The sequence below is a fragment of the Cnephaeus nilssonii genome (assembly GCF_951640355.1).
Source record: "Cnephaeus nilssonii genome assembly, chromosome: 4".
Classification (NCBI taxonomy): domain Eukaryota; kingdom Metazoa; phylum Chordata; class Mammalia; order Chiroptera; family Vespertilionidae; genus Cnephaeus; species Cnephaeus nilssonii.
The window spans coordinates 83134727-83150904 of NC_137075.1; the positions used below are offsets into that span (position 1 = coordinate 83134727).

At 51.6% G+C, this 16178-nt stretch overlaps 1 protein-coding gene across 3 annotated transcripts in view; it reads right to left on the reverse strand.

Annotated features, from left to right (window-relative positions):
- Nucleotides 1–16178, reverse strand: part of ACTN1 (actinin alpha 1) — a 92912-nt gene that overhangs the window by 39623 nt on the left and 37111 nt on the right. For all 3 annotated transcript variants that reach the window (XM_079767509.1, XM_079767510.1, XM_079767508.1), the window contains exon 2: nt 2405–2524. In XM_079767509.1, the coding sequence (XP_079623635.1) occupies nt 2405–2524 (120 nt within the window). The remainder of the gene's footprint in view (nt 1–2404; nt 2525–16178) is intronic.

Consider the following 16178-nt stretch of genomic DNA (forward strand, 5'->3'; position numbering starts at 1 on the left):
TAATGGGGTGCCATTGGAGCCTGGAGGAGGGCAGCCACTCCAGTTGGGGGTGGGGGTGGGCAGGGAAGAATTCCTGGAGAAAATCCCTGAGCTGAGTTTTAAAGAATGAAAATAAAACACCAATGCTAGGTTGGTTGGTTGGTTTTCTTAAACTAAGAAAATATTCAAACTAATAAATGCTGGGAGGGGAGGATGGTAGAGAAGAATAGACTAACAGGTCATTGGAGAAAACAGTAAGGCAGTTCCTAAAAACTTAAACACTGCCCCGGCCTGGTGGCTACGTTGGCTGGAATATCGTCCTGCACGCTAAAAAGGCAATGTACAGGAGACAACCGATCATGTTTCTCTCACATCAATGTCTCTCTCCTCTCTCTCTCCCTTACTCTATAAAAAAATAAAAGTGAAATAAAAAATCCATTAAAAATTTTATTATTTTAATCGTCATCTTCAGGTAAGGATTAAAATAATAAATTTTTAAATAACTTAAGCATGGAATTTCCATATTATCCAACAATTCCACTTCTGAGCAATGGAATATTACTCAGCCTAAAAAAAAAAAAGGGAAGGAAATTCTAACCCATGCTGTAACATGGATAAACTGGAAGACATTATGCTAAAGGAAATAAGCCAGTCACAAAAAGACAAATACTATATGATTCCACTAATGTGCGGTTCCCAGAGTAGTCACATCAGAGTCAGAAAGTAGAATGGTGGCTGTTGGGGGCTGGAGGGTGGAGGAATGGGGAGTTAGCATTTAAGGAATATGGACTTTCAGTTCTGGAGACGGATGGTGGTGATGGGTGCACAACAACGTGAATGTACTAAATGCCACTAAACTGTACCCTTAAAAATGGTCAGGCCCTGGCCAGGGAGTTCATTTGGTTAGAGCATCGTCCCGATACACAAGGCGGCGGGTTCAATCCCTGGTCAGGGCACATATAAGAATCAACCAATGAATGAGTGGAACAATAAATGGATGTTTCTCTCTCCCCTCTCTCTCTAAAATCAATCAATAAGATTTTTTTAATGGTCAAAATGGTAACTTTTATGATATATATATATATATATATATATATATATATATTTTTTTTTTTTTTTTTTTTTTTATTTTTTACTACCCACCCCCCCACCACACACACACCGATTTCATCTGCAAGGGAAATAGAAAAAAAGTATTGGGGTTAAAAAAAAAAGGCAGTTAGCACGGAATGCAGGGAGGACCGAATGTCTCCAGTGTGGCAGGGGGCTGAGGACCGAGGCCTTTTTGGGAAAAGCTAGCTGAAACCAAAGCAGGTGCCAGCTCACGAAGGCTCCTGCAAGCTGTGCTGAGGAATGTGGGCTGCGGGCGCAAAGCCCTGGGGAGGCGCCGAAGGGTTTCCAGCAGGGAACAGCCTGACCATATATGGGCTGCTGCACGGACCCTCTGGCGGGGTGTGATGATGGACTGCTGGGTGGGGAGGAGCAGAGGAGGTTTCCGAGGGCCTCCGTGGCATCAACTAGGTGAGGTCCACAAGGACACCCGGTAGCCAGTAACAGGAGGAGATTACATGTATGGATGGAGATAACATGTATGGAGCTTGAATGCCAAGTTGGAAAGAAGAGCAGACGCAGAGCTGTCTGAGTCCTACATTAGGTTTAGGGGAACAGGACAGAGACTGCAGCAGGAAAAAGGTCTGCTGGGGCCAGGAGCGGTAAGCACAGTTTTGGACACACTGAGTGGACCCGGGGGACATCTGGGTGGAGATGCCCAGGGCAGGTCAGCATGTAAGAAGGGGCTTGAGGGAGAAGGCTAGACTGAGACGAGGTCTGGGACTCACTGGCACCACGTGGAAGGTCAAATGAAGGGAGCACCTGAGGGTGCCCAGGGTGAACCACGGCTAGAATACTGAGGACCACCAACCTTAACAGGAGGTGGAGGAAGGTATTCACAAGAAAGCCGAGGAGCGCGTTCAAGGGGAGCCGTCCCTCCAGACACCTGGACATCCACATTCCAAGCTGGGGGTCCGGAGAGGGACTGGGATCCTGTGGCTTTAGGCCGAGAGGTTGCCGTGGAGCCAAGGTTTAGGTGTAGCCGTGGTTGCGTTCTGGACCACAGAATCCTAGCATTTTGGAGAAGGGACCTCAGAGGCCATCTCTCAAACCCCCTCTTCTTGCAAATAAAGGTGCTGAGGCGAAAAGGCAGCGACTTGTCCAAGGACACACAGATGATGGGCAGCAGTCTCCTGGTCTGATTCACACGTCACCCCAACTTCTTTCGGAAGCCCTGAGCTAGCCGTGACCAAGGCAGAGCAGCAGCGGGGTGGGTGCCAGGGAAGCGTTCCCAAAGTGGCAGGCCCAGCGGGCAGCCCCTGATCTGGGCCAGGATGGCCCTGCCCGGCTGAAGCTCCCAGGGCCAGGGGCCCACCTCACCTGAGATGACCTCCAGCAGCAGCATGAGCTTCAGGCCATCCCGGAAGTCCTCCTCTATGTTCTCGATCTGCGTCCCGGCCTTGCGGAGGTGGGAGTTGCACCACGCCGTGAACGTCTAGGCAAAGGAGAGACGAGCGTAAGTCACATGGTCGCTGAGGCCCTCACAGGGGCCTCCCCGGGTGCCAGGGCCCACCTGCCTCACACCACCTCTTTGGTTGTTCTATATAAGGCACGGGTGGGAACAGGGGGACGGACAAAGCAGCACCCTCCTTTAACGCCTCCCCTCTGGGACTTCTTCCAAAACATCATCTCCCCCCACATTTATTAGTGCCACTCATTTACTTCCTAATTATAAGGCTTAGTTTCAATCTCCATCTTTTTCTATTGTTGTTGTTTTTGTTTTTTTACTCCTCACCTGAGGATATTTTTTCTATTGATTTTCAGACAGAGTGGAAGGGTGGGAGGAGACGGGGGTGGAGGGAGAGAGAGAGGAACATCAGTGTGAGAGAGACACATCAATTGGCTGCTTCCTGCATGCACCCCAACCGGGGCCAGGGATCAAACCTGCAACCAAGGTACATGCCCTTGACCGGGAATCGAACCTGTGACCCTTCAGTCTGTAGGCCAACACTCTACCAACTGAGCAAAACCAGTCAGTGCAACCGTCATAGTTTTAAGGCGAAGTACCCCAGAGGTAATATATAAAGCCTTATTAAATACCATAGGGTAAATTAGTTTATTAAATCCTAGTATACTCAGCAGCTACCTAAGCAAAAGGATTGATCAGTTTTGTTAGGCATGTAGTTCAGAATCACAGTGTCAGGACAAGGAGAGAGAGATAGGTAAGTACCCCAATGTGTATGCCTGTGTCTTTGCGATGGGGAATGGAAGCACCTTAAGCTTCAAAAATATGAAGAATTCCAGAAAGGGAATATAAGGAGCCTAAATGGAAGGCCATCGGTGTTGAATGTTCTAGTCTGTGGGGAGAAAGCAGCAACATTGATGCTTCATTCATATATATATATATATATATATATATACATATATATATATATATACACATACACACACACACACACACACACACACACACATATATATACATACATATGTATGTATATATTTAAAAAATCTTTATTGAAACTTTTTCTACATTTAAGCAGATGATCAGGCAGGCCACAACCAAGCTGTCCTGTGCCAACAGCACCCCCTGGTGACTCAAACAAGGAAAAAGATAACAACAGAGAAAAGTGTGCATTTTCATTTTGTAATGTCCCTTCTACAACTTGGGCACGTGTCTCTCCCCAGCTGTCACATTCCGTGGGAAACAGAGATAAGCACCTCCCGCTTCAGATCCAACCTATTCCTCGGCAACTCCAGACTTCTCTGCACCAAATGGCACTCACAGCTACGTGGGGGCTCAAGGGCCAATGTTCATTCAGTCCCCACAGCACCCCCAGGCAGCTCTCCTCCCACCTGTCCTCAAAGTTGCAATGATGAGCAGTGCATTATTCTCTGTAACAGCAGCAGCCACACTAGAGATACCCTCCCCTCCTTGGAAAGGTCACCAGACCCATGACCCCCACCACCACTTCCTCTGGTCCCAGGGAACTCCAACGTGAAGTGGCAATGGATGGGCGGGGGCAGGGAGGAATGCCACACCAGTGAGAAAAGAAATGGCTGCTAGCGTTGTAAGCAAGAGCTGAAGAGTCTGTGAGCGAGGAGGAGAGATGGCAGTCCACACGGGGCAGTCTTTGGAAAGACTGGCACCCAGACTGGAGGTGGGCAGGGGGCATATACTGACTGGTTCATCAGCCTGGAATACCCTCTATGTCATGTTTGGCTAACTCATCTTTCAAGATCAGGCTAAGATACCACTCCTCCAGGAAGCCTTCCTGACAGCCACCCACCATGTCTGGGTTGGGGGCACAGAACCCAGAGCATCCTGCACCCACTCCATCACTGCCCATGTCCTACTGCACAGTCCTTGCCTGGCCACTTATCAGTTCCATACGTCCAGACTGGCACGAACTCAATGCTCTCCCTAGAGTCCCGCGGCACAAAGTCGGGAACACAGCAGTGAAGAAACAACAAAAAACCCTGCCTTGTGCAGTCAACATTCTAGTGCAGGCGTCCTCAAACTACGGCCCGCGGGCCACATGCGGGTGTTTTTGCCGTTTTGTTTTTTTACTTCAAAATAAGATATGTGCAGTGTGCATAGGAATTTGTTCATAGTTTTTTTAAAACTATAGTCCGGCCCTCCAACGGTCTGAGGGACAGTGAACTGGCCCTCTGTTTAAAAAGTTTGAGAACCCCTGTTCTAGCGGATGTAAAAATCAAGCAACTGAATGAAGGAGCAAGTAGGGAACCCATGCAAAAAGGAGGAAGGTCCTGGAAGATCCAACCGCACCTGAGAGTGATGCTGAATGGTATCAGCAGGGGGTGATTGGCCGGACAGGCTCTCAGGGACCTCGGGGAGCAAAACACAGCTCAGAGGAAAGGGGGTATGGCAAGACTGGTAAGAGTATCTACTGGGTGCCCTTCCTCTGGTGCTGGCCTCACAAAACTGGCAGAGAAGGCAGGGTGCAGTGGCTTTTATTTTCATTTTGTTGTAAAAAATATGAGTTTCTAAACCTTTAAAATAATTTATTTTGTAGTCCCATATTCTCTCCGACTTGCCATCTGTCCATATATGCACTTCTGCCAGTGTCATCACCATTCGTGGGGTGGGGCGCCTTTATTGACCACCACCATCTGTATCGCCAGAGCACCTTGCTCTCATCTCCCTTCCAGGCCCCGCCTCTGCCTGGGGACTCAAGGGGAGTGGGATCGCCCAGCAACTCAAAGGGCTGGTCTCAGGTCCGGTGTGGCCGAGGTCCTGCTGGGAATCGCCTGCATCCCCACAGGTGGGGGCTGGGGGACCTCGCTGGTCATCACTCAAGTCATGGAGCGAGGGCTGGGGTGTGAGGAAAGGGGAAGAGGCCGCTTTTGTAAGAAGACACTGCTTTGCAAGAGGAAAAGTGCTGTTGAAAGCAGCCTGCCTCATTTCCGGGAGAAGCCGGACTCCCCGCCTGGAGACAGACCGCACCTGTGTTTGCTCAGGTCTCCCATGCAAAGCCTGGTTCTGAGGGCTCGGGCCTGCTCTGGGCTAAAACCTCCAAAGCCCCGCCCCTGGCCCCTCAGGGGACGGCCCTGATGGGACCTCTGAGCACCATCCAAGTAAGAGAGTTCCCCTAGGAAGCAGCTCCTACGTGGAAGCTCAGGCCTAAGGAGAAGATGGCAATTCAGTGATTAAGAACAGGCACTTCCCAGGTGGTTAGAGCATCATGCTGGTGCACCAAGGTTACGCGTTTAATCGCAGGTCAGGACACATACAGGAATCAATCAATGAATGCATAAATAAACGGAACAACAAATCAATGCTTCTCTCGCGCACACGCTCTCCCCCCGCCCCCAATCAATCAATAAAAATTAATTTAAAAAGAATCATGCTCTTCTGGGTGCACCAGATCTGGGTTCAATGCCCAGACCCACTATTTACCAGCTGCGTGACCTTCAGAGTAACCTCCCTAAACCTCGGTTCCCCAAACAGTAAATGGGGGATGGTAACTGCACGTTGTAAAAGCCAGGAGGATTAACTAGAAACACGTATGAAGTGCCTGGTACTTAGAAACTGCTCAGGAAATGGTGAGAAGGACAAACCTTTCTGTGGATGCGTCTCGGAGGGCTTGCCCTGTCCTCCCAGCCCACACCCTCCTCCCAGCCCCCAGCCACCCAACTCTGCCCTGGGCTCCATCCCGCAATCCCTGCCCGGTGTTTTCAAGGTGATGCCTGGTGTGTCTGAGAAAAGTCTTATTTTTGAGCTGAGGCTGATGTATTATGGGAGAGGGCTAACATCGTGGTGGGGGTGCAGGAAGCCTAGGATTTTTGACAGCGGTCTTGTGGATCCCCAGCAAGCGGAGGCTGATGGGGCACCAAGAGGGGAGAGGGCAGTGCCCGCAATGCAGACTTCCATGCACCGCGCACAGCTTCTCCTCGGGGGGCGGGGCAGGCCTTGTTCTTAAAACCTGAGCTCCCACCTTATGACAGGGAAGGGCACCTGCCCCTTCGTGGTGCCCCAGGGGTCCAGCGAGGAGGAAAAGCCAACAGTCACAAGTGATGCCTGTGGCTCGAGATGGAGACAGAGGGTCCCATGGCCTCTAGTCCAGACACCCCAACGTGGTGGGCAACCCTACCGCAGCAGGCTATGGTCCAGCCTCATTCAAATCAAGGGACATTTTATTGCCTCAGTCCCAACCCACTGCACAGCCTCTGCAGGACCTGGATTGGGGGGGCGGGGGTGGAAGGGGGGCTGGCAGAGAACACAGATCTCTGCTCATCTTGCAACATCTACCCATCTCTAATCTGGCATCAAGGAGATTTTAGTGGACAACGAGTATAACCATCCAGCACTGTAGTTCACAGGACTTCCTCAGGATCACGCCACAGAGCAAGAATCCAAGTGATTAGAAGGATTAAATCACTCTAAAGATGACAATGCAAATCCCGCCTCCATCTACCTCCAGCCAGATGGTAACCTTGTAAGTGACTCAACATGGCTCTGCCTCAAAGCACTCATTTGTGAAATGGGGGCAATAATATCACGGGGTTGGGTAGAGGATTTAATGAGACAACCCACTGAAAAGAGGGCCTGGAACAGAGTGTCAGCTCAGTAATAATTACCTAATATTATTGTTACCACAATAATAAGTTCTAATTATTACAAGTTCATGCTGTTCAACACGTGGCATCAAAGAATGTTAGAGCTGGAAGAGATGTTAGACATCACCGAAGTCAAACTCTCACGTTACAACTGGGGACACATGGACCAGAGAGGGTGAGTGGCTTCCCCCAGGCCACACAGCTGGGTGTGTTCACAACTCGGCCTCGTGACTCCCAGTCTCAGACGCTTTCGGTTCCACCAGGAGGATGCGGATTTCAGGTGCAGGTTCGGGTGGGGTGCTGGAAGGGCCCAGCAGAACCAAGACCGAGAATGCCAGAGGGGAGGGTGGGCTGCATCTTGGGGAGCGCCACTGAAAACGGGGCACTAAAGTGAGAACACGAACCAGGTGGAGTCTGGGCGGCCCTGGCCAGCACTGGCACAGGGAGTGTGAGCTGATGGAACATCGGCAGAGTTGGCGTGGGATGGGCAGGCTCCCTGGCAGAGAGAGGCATGGGGAGCAGCGCCCAGAGGCAGGCTAATGGGTGTCCAGAGGTGGAAGGTCATTCTGTTTGGTGAGCCGCTCAGAAGCATGTCTGGGGGAACTCTGGGGACTGGGCTTTCACCAGGAAGAGAGAAAGACTCAGGGGCTCACCTCAAATATCTGAAAGACCCTCCCAGGGACAGCAAATACATGTGCTGGGCACATACCCAGGCAGAACAAGGCAGGCAACTCACACCAATGCTGAGGAATGTAGATTCTAGAACAAAGCTGACCTAGAGCCAGGCCCAGCTCTGAGTGACCTTGGGCAAGTGACTTCCCTTCTCCAACCCTCAATCTCCACATCTGTAAAATGGGTATAGTACTAGACCCTACCTCAGAGAGTGGTAAAGATCCATGCAACAAGACATGGTAAGTGCTATGCACAATCGCCCACACATAAGGCTCAATAAATGAAAGCTATACTTATTAGGATGAAGGGCAGGAAGGCGCAAGGAAGCCTAGAGTTTAAAATAATAAAGAACGGAACAAAACTAGAAGTACAGTGTGTTACCGGCCAAAGGCATGTACTTAGTGAGGGGGCTGGGAAAGGATTCAAGCCCCTGGGGGCTGAGCTAATAAGTAAGGTCCCGTATGATGCTGATAATTCAAGAGCCCAAGGCAGCCCTTGAAAAGTTGGTTCTGAGATTTGTTTGAAAAGTTCATTCAGACCAAGAACACACAATTAAATATCTGAACAACATTATTAATATTTTGGGTTGGCTACTTGTGGGGGATGGGGGGGGTGCTGTTCTATGCATCATAGATGTTTAGCAGAATCCCTGGGCCCTACTCACTAGATGCTGTAACATCCCCCCATCTCAAGTTGTGCCAATCAAAAATCACCCCCGCATTGAGAACCTAGACTGGGAGACCAACACACAGGCCATAAATAAGAGTAATAATGTAACAATCGCAGCTAACATCTATGGAGCACTTACTATGTGTTAGACCCCCTTCTGAATGCCTTACCCCCTTTGCCTCTGACTCATTTAATCTTCACACTGTGAGGCAGGTGCTATTCTTCTCCCCCCTTTATAAATGAGGAAACTGAGGCACAAAGAGGCCTAATAAATGAGCACAAGAGGCAAATGTAAGACAGAAGGTAGGACTGGTCAGTCCTCACCTCCATGTATGCTCATGCGTTGCTGTGGAAACAGTGGCCCTCTCACACTATCCTTTCTTTCCCCTCAGGATACAATGCTCCTACGTGTGCAAGCGGATAAACCGCAAGAGCGCGCAGCCTCTGTTCCAGGGCAGGGTGGTGAGGGGACGGGAGCAGCCTCTCCTTGACTCCACGTGGGAGCACGGGCCCTCGGTTGCCAGCCTGCCAGTGAGGAGGAGCCAGAATTTTGGACTTCTCCGTGAATTGCTAGTTTCTAAATGCTGGCACAGTTTAAAAGTAAGACCTCTCGACCGGGCTGGCGTGGCTCGGTTGGGTGTCGTGCCATGCACCGAAAGGTTGCTGGTTCCATTCCCAGTCAGGGCACATGCCTGGGTGGTGGGTTCGATCCCTGGAAGGGGGTGTGCAGGAGGCAGCTGACCGATGGTCTATTCTCGATGTTTCTCTCTCTCTCTCCTTCCCTTCCTCTCTTTCTAAAAATCAGTTTAAAATTATAAATAAACAAATAAATAAAATAAATAAAAAAGAACAGGACATCTCACAAGCCTCCAAGCAGATGTCGGCAGGCTAACTCTGAATTAAGACTCATAGGGTCTCTGGTTCTACAGCTGGAAACGTGAGCTCCTTCTAAGCCTCCTAAGAAAATAAGTTACGCACACAGGAACGTCTGGTGTGTGAAAACAAGCCCTGGCAGACAGCTGTGCCGGGCACGGCTAACACTCCTGACAGACCGCGGCCGACATCAGCCATCTGGGAGCGTGGTGGCAAGGCTGCGGGGCTTCCTGTGAGGGGCGGCGGGCTCCCCGCGTTTGGGCCTGATCAAGGACCGCGGCACACACTAGTGCACGCGCCATGCCGGGCTTTGTGAATTAAAACAAAGGCACCAATTTCCACTTTCTCCATTTGCAACAGTAAGTTCCTAATTCCCGTGGTGGGGTGGGAACCAGGACAAAGCCCACCACTCATCACAGCGGACAGGCTGCTGAGGTATCAACTCCTGTGGAAGGCAACTCCTCCGGGGAACTAAAAGGGGCACAAACCCTCAGCCAAAAGCTGGGACTCCATCCTGGGTAAAGACACTAAATACAGACAAGGCCATGAGCAAGACAGCGTTCTTGCCAGCAGTGCTTGAGAAGCAAAAACCAGCAATAGCCCCATATTAGATTAATAAAGTATTCGTTAACTCAACGCAGCTCATCCACCTAATGGAACATTTGCATGGCCAAAATGATGGGTTCTGAAACTACATATTATTATGGAAAGAGGCTTCTGTGTAATTAACAAAAAAAAGCAGGACACGAAATTGTGTGTACCGCGGGTTTCAAACTGTGTGAGCGATCCCATAAACACGAGACTGTGATGAAGCAAAGCGCATCCAGATGCAAACTGTGCCTGGGCCCCGGCCATGCAATCAGATGGCTTCTGCCGCCTCCCTGGCCCGGGCCTCTGCAAATGGGGTTCGTTAGGTCTCCTCCGACCCTTGTCCCCAGCGAGCGCTCTCCTATTTGGTGTTGCCTCGCCTCCTTGCACAATCCAGGCTGTGCACGCGGGGCTGACCTCGCTGGAGAAGCCTCCACTGACAAAGGTGCTTTCTCTATTGTATTGGGTTTACAGCCGAGTAAACAAGATAACCCACCTGCAGCCAAATGAGACTGGGGCGGCGGTGGGCCACCAGGCCCCAGGCTCACGTGCTGACCACACCCCTCCTGGCACACCCTTCTGCTCCCCGGGGACCGCACACTGGACACCAGCCATGGTCCACTCCAGGGGAGTTATTGTGCAGAGGACAGGGGTCAGGAAATCTGGGCCCTGCCCTGGCTCAGCCAGGCATGCGTGTGACCTCGGAGAGGTCCCCTCCACCCCTTCCAGCTATGTAACCCCAGACGAGCCCCTTGCAGGCTGGAATCCAGCAACTTTCCCGGTTGGTGGGATCGTCTCCTTGTCCAAAGAGGCCAATGAACTCCACAGGGACAGTTCCATCTCCGTGAACTCAAAGCAGGATCAGTGTTTCAGCCCCAGGACGGCCAGCTCCTTCCTACCCGTCACAACCAGACGCCTGTTATTAGTTTACTGGATGGTCCCTAAAAGCTTTATGCCACAGTAACCCTGGAAGGACATACGAGGACCTGGAACCGTGGCTGCCTCCAGGGAGGGGAGCTCAGAGGCTCCCCAGAGGGAGGGAGGGAGGGACTGGCTTTTCACAGAACACCCTTTTGTTTCTTTTGAATTTTACAGCATGTGCAGTCATTACTTATTTAAAAAAACAAAAATGCTATGCAAATGTACAAAAAGTCTGTCCGGAAATGTGCACATTTTTCTGTTAAATCAGACTCTGGGATGGGATACAGGGGACTTCCCATTTCTCTGAGAATTTATTTTGGGGGCAGGGGGTCAGTGCTCAAGGGGGAAAAAGTATGTTTCCCAAAAAAAGAACATCAACAACAAAAAACCCAACAACAACAAAATAAAAAAGAACAAGAAAAAGATAAAAAGGGAAAAATTATCCCATCTATTTAAAAGAATTACGAAGAGAATCAGGTAAGGTATTATGTAGAGAAAGGGTTCTGAAAAACTTCCAAGTGCCTTATCGGAGTAAAATATAGAAAGTCAGAATTAGGGACCGGGACAAGAGGATAAGACAGCAATTGTGCGCGCGCGCGCGCGCACACACACACACACACACACACACCAACAGTTAGACAGCAAGCTATTAACTGTCGGAGAAGAGGAGGGGCATTCCTGGCCAAGTGGGCCCCCCCAAAACAAAACAAGCTTCTAAGCCTCTTGAAGGTGGTACAAGGCTTCCCATAAAAGATGGCTTCTCATAGCATGGTCTTCCTTTCCCTGGAGAAAAGCCAACAGGACCCTGGTCTAGGCTCATCGACTCAAAACTCACTCCTGCTGAACCCCTGGGGGGTGGGGAGAGGGGGTGCCCCACCTGGCTGCCATCAGAGCCTGCCCCCCCTCGGCCGCTGCTGGCCAGGACTGCGAGCACCAGGCCAGGGTCCCTTGAGGGGGCAGGGCCAGCACGTGTGCAAAGGGCTGAGCTCCCCGCAGAGCAGCCGTGGAGTGTTCTTTCTCCCTCGGGCCACCCTGCGGTCCGTGACCCCCACCGAGTGGCCAGGGTGTGGGCACTGGGCGGTGTGTCTGGGCGAAGACCTGCCAGCGGTGATCTCAGATGCCCGGTGTTCTGGTAACGTAAACAGGAGTATCTGGTTAACTTATCGAGGGCTGGCTGCCAGCCTTTCAAACCGAGCTGTCAGCTGGTTCACTCACAGATGAAAAGCAGAGTCCTCAAGACATCTCCACCCAGATCTGTTTACTTTCCACCCACCTGGGAGTGGCTGCTGAAAAGGCAGAGAACCGCCAGGCCGTTTCCTCTGCTCAACAAAAGCATCTCACAGCTTGCCCCCCACCCCAAGTCATGTGAAGGCTGGGGTCCCAGAAACTCAGAATGCAGGTGGCCAGGCACACCTCATGGAACCAGACACTCGAGCTAGAGTTTCAGTCCCAGCCTCCGCCTCTCACTAGCTGTCTCTTTGGACAGAATTCTTCATTTCAGCCTCAGGATGCCCATCTGTGAAATGGGGATAACACCACCGACGACGGCACAGCAGTAAAAAGGACCAAATTAGATCTTATGTATGTAGACAGTCCGGTGCCATGTCCACAACAGACGCTTAAAAAACATGAATCCAGCCCTGGCAGGGTGGCTCAGTTGGCTGGAGCATCATCCCGTGCACCAAAAGGTTGCAGGTTCGATTCCCAGTCGGGGCACATACAGGAGGCAATCAATTGATGTTTCTATCTCTCTCTGAAAATCAGTTTTCAAAAACCAAACAAGCATATCCTCAGGTGAGAACTGAAAACAAAACAAAACATTAATCCAGTCAGCTTTTGTCACTCACTAGCTGTGTGGCCTTAATTAACCTGTCTAGGCCTCAGGTGCTTTACCTGACAAGTTGGGATACCTAATACCACTACTTTGCAGGGTGGTTAACAAGATGAGGGTGTCATGGATGCAAACCAGGCAGCAAGATGCCCACAAGATACCCAGGACAGAGCGGGAGCCCAGTAAACGCCCGCCACCTTCCTGATCTCACTTCCCATTCCCTTTCTATTGAATCAAAGTTAATCATTTACAGAGCTCTACAGGTTGGAAAGAGGTCATTTTTTTTTTTTTTCCTACGTACATAAGATGAGAAAAACCCTGAAATCCGCCTCCCAGCCAGGGTGCTGGGAGGCAAGCAGGGGCCTGTGCATTTCCTGGTTTAAGTCCACCTGCCGCCCATTTCAGGAGACACAGCACCAAACACCTGGTGGGCGGCCAAGGCCAAGGAGGAGGGACCCCTGGCTCAGCCTGGGAGGGGGTTTGACCTAATGAACAAACCCATCTGGAGAGGGCTCCCCGCCATGAGGCCCAGGCACCCCTTTCCCACCAAGGCCCTCAGATGGCAGGCTGCTGCCTGGACAGCTCAGCCTCTTCCTGCCAATGTAGGCAAAACTGGCGGGTTCCTGACAGAACCCAGAGCTGTTTCTAAAAGTCAAGGGGTGTGTGAGCCAGTGAAGAAATGAGGGCTGTCCACTTAGCTCCTGGCCAGTGAGAGTCAGCTGCCCCCACCGTCTGCCACATCCACAGACTGGCCTCTCCCAGGAACCAGAGCGCCTCCAGCCATGGTCCAGCCATCACAGACTCCCTGAGCCTCGGTTTCCACCTCAGTAAGGCTAAGACCAACACGAGCATCCATCCCGTGCAGCTGCTGCGAGGAGGGTTGTGTGAGCTAACTTGAAGGGCTTAGGCCAGTGCCAGACACAGATTAAATGTTCACTCGATGTTAAAAAATCAAAAGTGTAACCCTAGCCAGTTTAGCTCAGTGTATAGAGCGCCAGCCTGCGGACTCAAGGGTCCCAGGTTCGATTCTGGTCAAGGGCACATGCCCGGGTTGCGAGTTCGGACCCCAGCTGGGGGCAGGCGTGGAGGGGGGCGGCGTGCAGGAGGCAACCAGTCGATGATTCCCTCTCATCATTGATGTTTCTCTTTCTTCCTCTCCCTTCCTCTCTGAAATTAATAAAAAGATTTTTTTTAAAAAAAAATCAAAAGTGTATCTACAAAAACAGAAAGCCGAGGAGTGGTAGCTCAGGGCTGGGCTAATTAACAGGGAGACAGCGAAGGGGTACGGGGCTCTGTTCGAGGTGATGAAAACAATGGAAAACTGACGGCAGTGACAGGTGCACACAGCTGTGAATATGCTGAAAACCATTCGGTTATGTACTCCACATGGGCGAATTGTGTGATATGTGAATTATCTCTCAATCATTATTTGTTAAAAAACTAAAATGTTCCAGGTCCCCCACTAGGCCTGTGATTCAGGGTCGTCCCCCCTGACCCCCACCCCCGGCAAGAAACCAGTCTCAAAGGCAGGCCCTGGAGCTTGACCCGCCCCAGGTACCGAGGTAACTGAGCCACTCCAGTTACTGACCAGTGGGCCGAAAGCCAGCTGAGCTGAGGACTCCAAGGGGCACGAGCCTGGTCTCATCTCGGGCCACATGCAGCCCTTGAACCAGGCCGAGCCTGAGCTGTAGGTGCTCCCAGCCTAAAGCTGGCTCCCCAACAACTGGTTCCTCTGAATAGCAGGTCAAGCCCCAGGGCATCTGTTTAACCCTCAGAGTCCAGTGGGCTCCCCCCGGCACACTTCACACCACCCTGCAGTAGGGGGGCACCCTGCTCTGGAGGCCAGAAGAGAACAGCCTGCTCCCCGCTGCCGTCCCCAAGTCCGGGCCTGCCTATAACACCTCCCCCACGTCTGGAGTCTGACTCCAACCTCGGCAGGTCTTGAGGGCCGCAGCTCGCAGGAATGGCCCACACATTCCTTCCCCGAAGAAGCAAAAGCCACCCAAAGGTGAGGTCATTTGGTTTTTCTGGCACAGATGCTGAGAGCTATGGGCCACTAAATTCTACAGAGAACTCCCCCGGATGACAAGGATTTGACCCAGCTGGCATTCATAAACACAGGGATCTGTGGTCTGGCCTGAGCACTAACTGGACGCCTCAGGGTCGTTGAGGAATGGCCCTCAACTTCACAGCCTGAAGCCTCGATGGTCTCACCTGTAAAATGGGAATCACATGCTCCCCTCCTGGGGTTGGGGTAAGAATTAAACAGCGCACTACTTGACTTATGGCGGGGGCGGGGGGTGGGGTGAGGAAATAAAATACCTGTGAAGACAGAGAGCCATGAACTAAAGGGCCTAATGAAGTCCACTTTTTTTTTTCACCTGAGGTCCAGGAAAATCAAGCTTCTTCGCCCAAAACACAAGCATAGATCAGCACATTATAAAGCAGCACAGAAAACCCCCAACACCCTCATTAAGGAGCCACAGAGAACCTGCGGGCCGTGGAAAACCCCACCCGGGTCCGGGCCGACTGCCGCTCCTGCCACCCTACCCTCCCAGACCGTCCACTAGACCCGTCGGCAGTCTGGGCGCCAGCCGCCCAGCACAGAGGCCTGCTGGCCAGGCAGCCGGCCAACACCTCAGCGTGGCCAGCCAGCTCGAGGGACACGGCGGCAGGGGGACCCGCAGCAGGGAGCAGGAGACTAAGGAACAGTGTCTAGAAACTTCTACATTTCTGAAATGGTGGGAAGAAATGCATTACAGGCAGATGTGGCCGGATCCTCCAACTCTGCGGGGACAGGGCAGGACACGGGCTCCTGTGTGGGGGTGAGTGTGCTCTCGCCCTCCTTGAAGCTCAGAGATCTACTCCAGCTCTGTCCCCCTCCCGCCCCCGCAATGGGCTTAACCTCAGAAACTGTGCTGTGGGGGAAGGCACCTCAGCCTCCCCGAAACCTTGTTCCAGAGCAGAGTACAGCAGAATGCAGGCAAAGTGGACCTCTGGGAGCCTGAGGGGAGGGAAGGAGACGGAGAATAAGGTACTGGAGCCCTCGACGGTGCGGCTCAGTTGGTTGGGCGTCGTCGGTGCACCGAAATGTTGCCTGTTTGATTCCCAGTCGGGGCACATGCCCGGGTTGTGGGCTTGATCCAGGCAGGAGAGGTGCAGGGAGCAGCCAATCGAAGTTTCTCTCTCTCCCTCCCTTCCTCCCTCTCTCTCAAAAAAAAATAATAAAATCAATTTTAAAATCTTTAAAAAAAAAAAAAGAAGAAGAAGATACTGGAGTTGCTCAAGGATGTTGGCTATTACACTCAGTTAGGCATGGGGCCATCTCAGCAAATCCACTCAACAATGTTAGAGGAAGAAACGGAAGGTGAGAGGTGTTAAGCAACCTTCCCAGTCACACAGTTCTGAGAGGCAAAACTGAGATTCGAACTCAGGTCTATAGATCACCAGAACCTGAACCCTTCCCTCTATCCTGGGGGCTGAGGTTCTTCCAGGTAAACTTTCAACCTCTGGG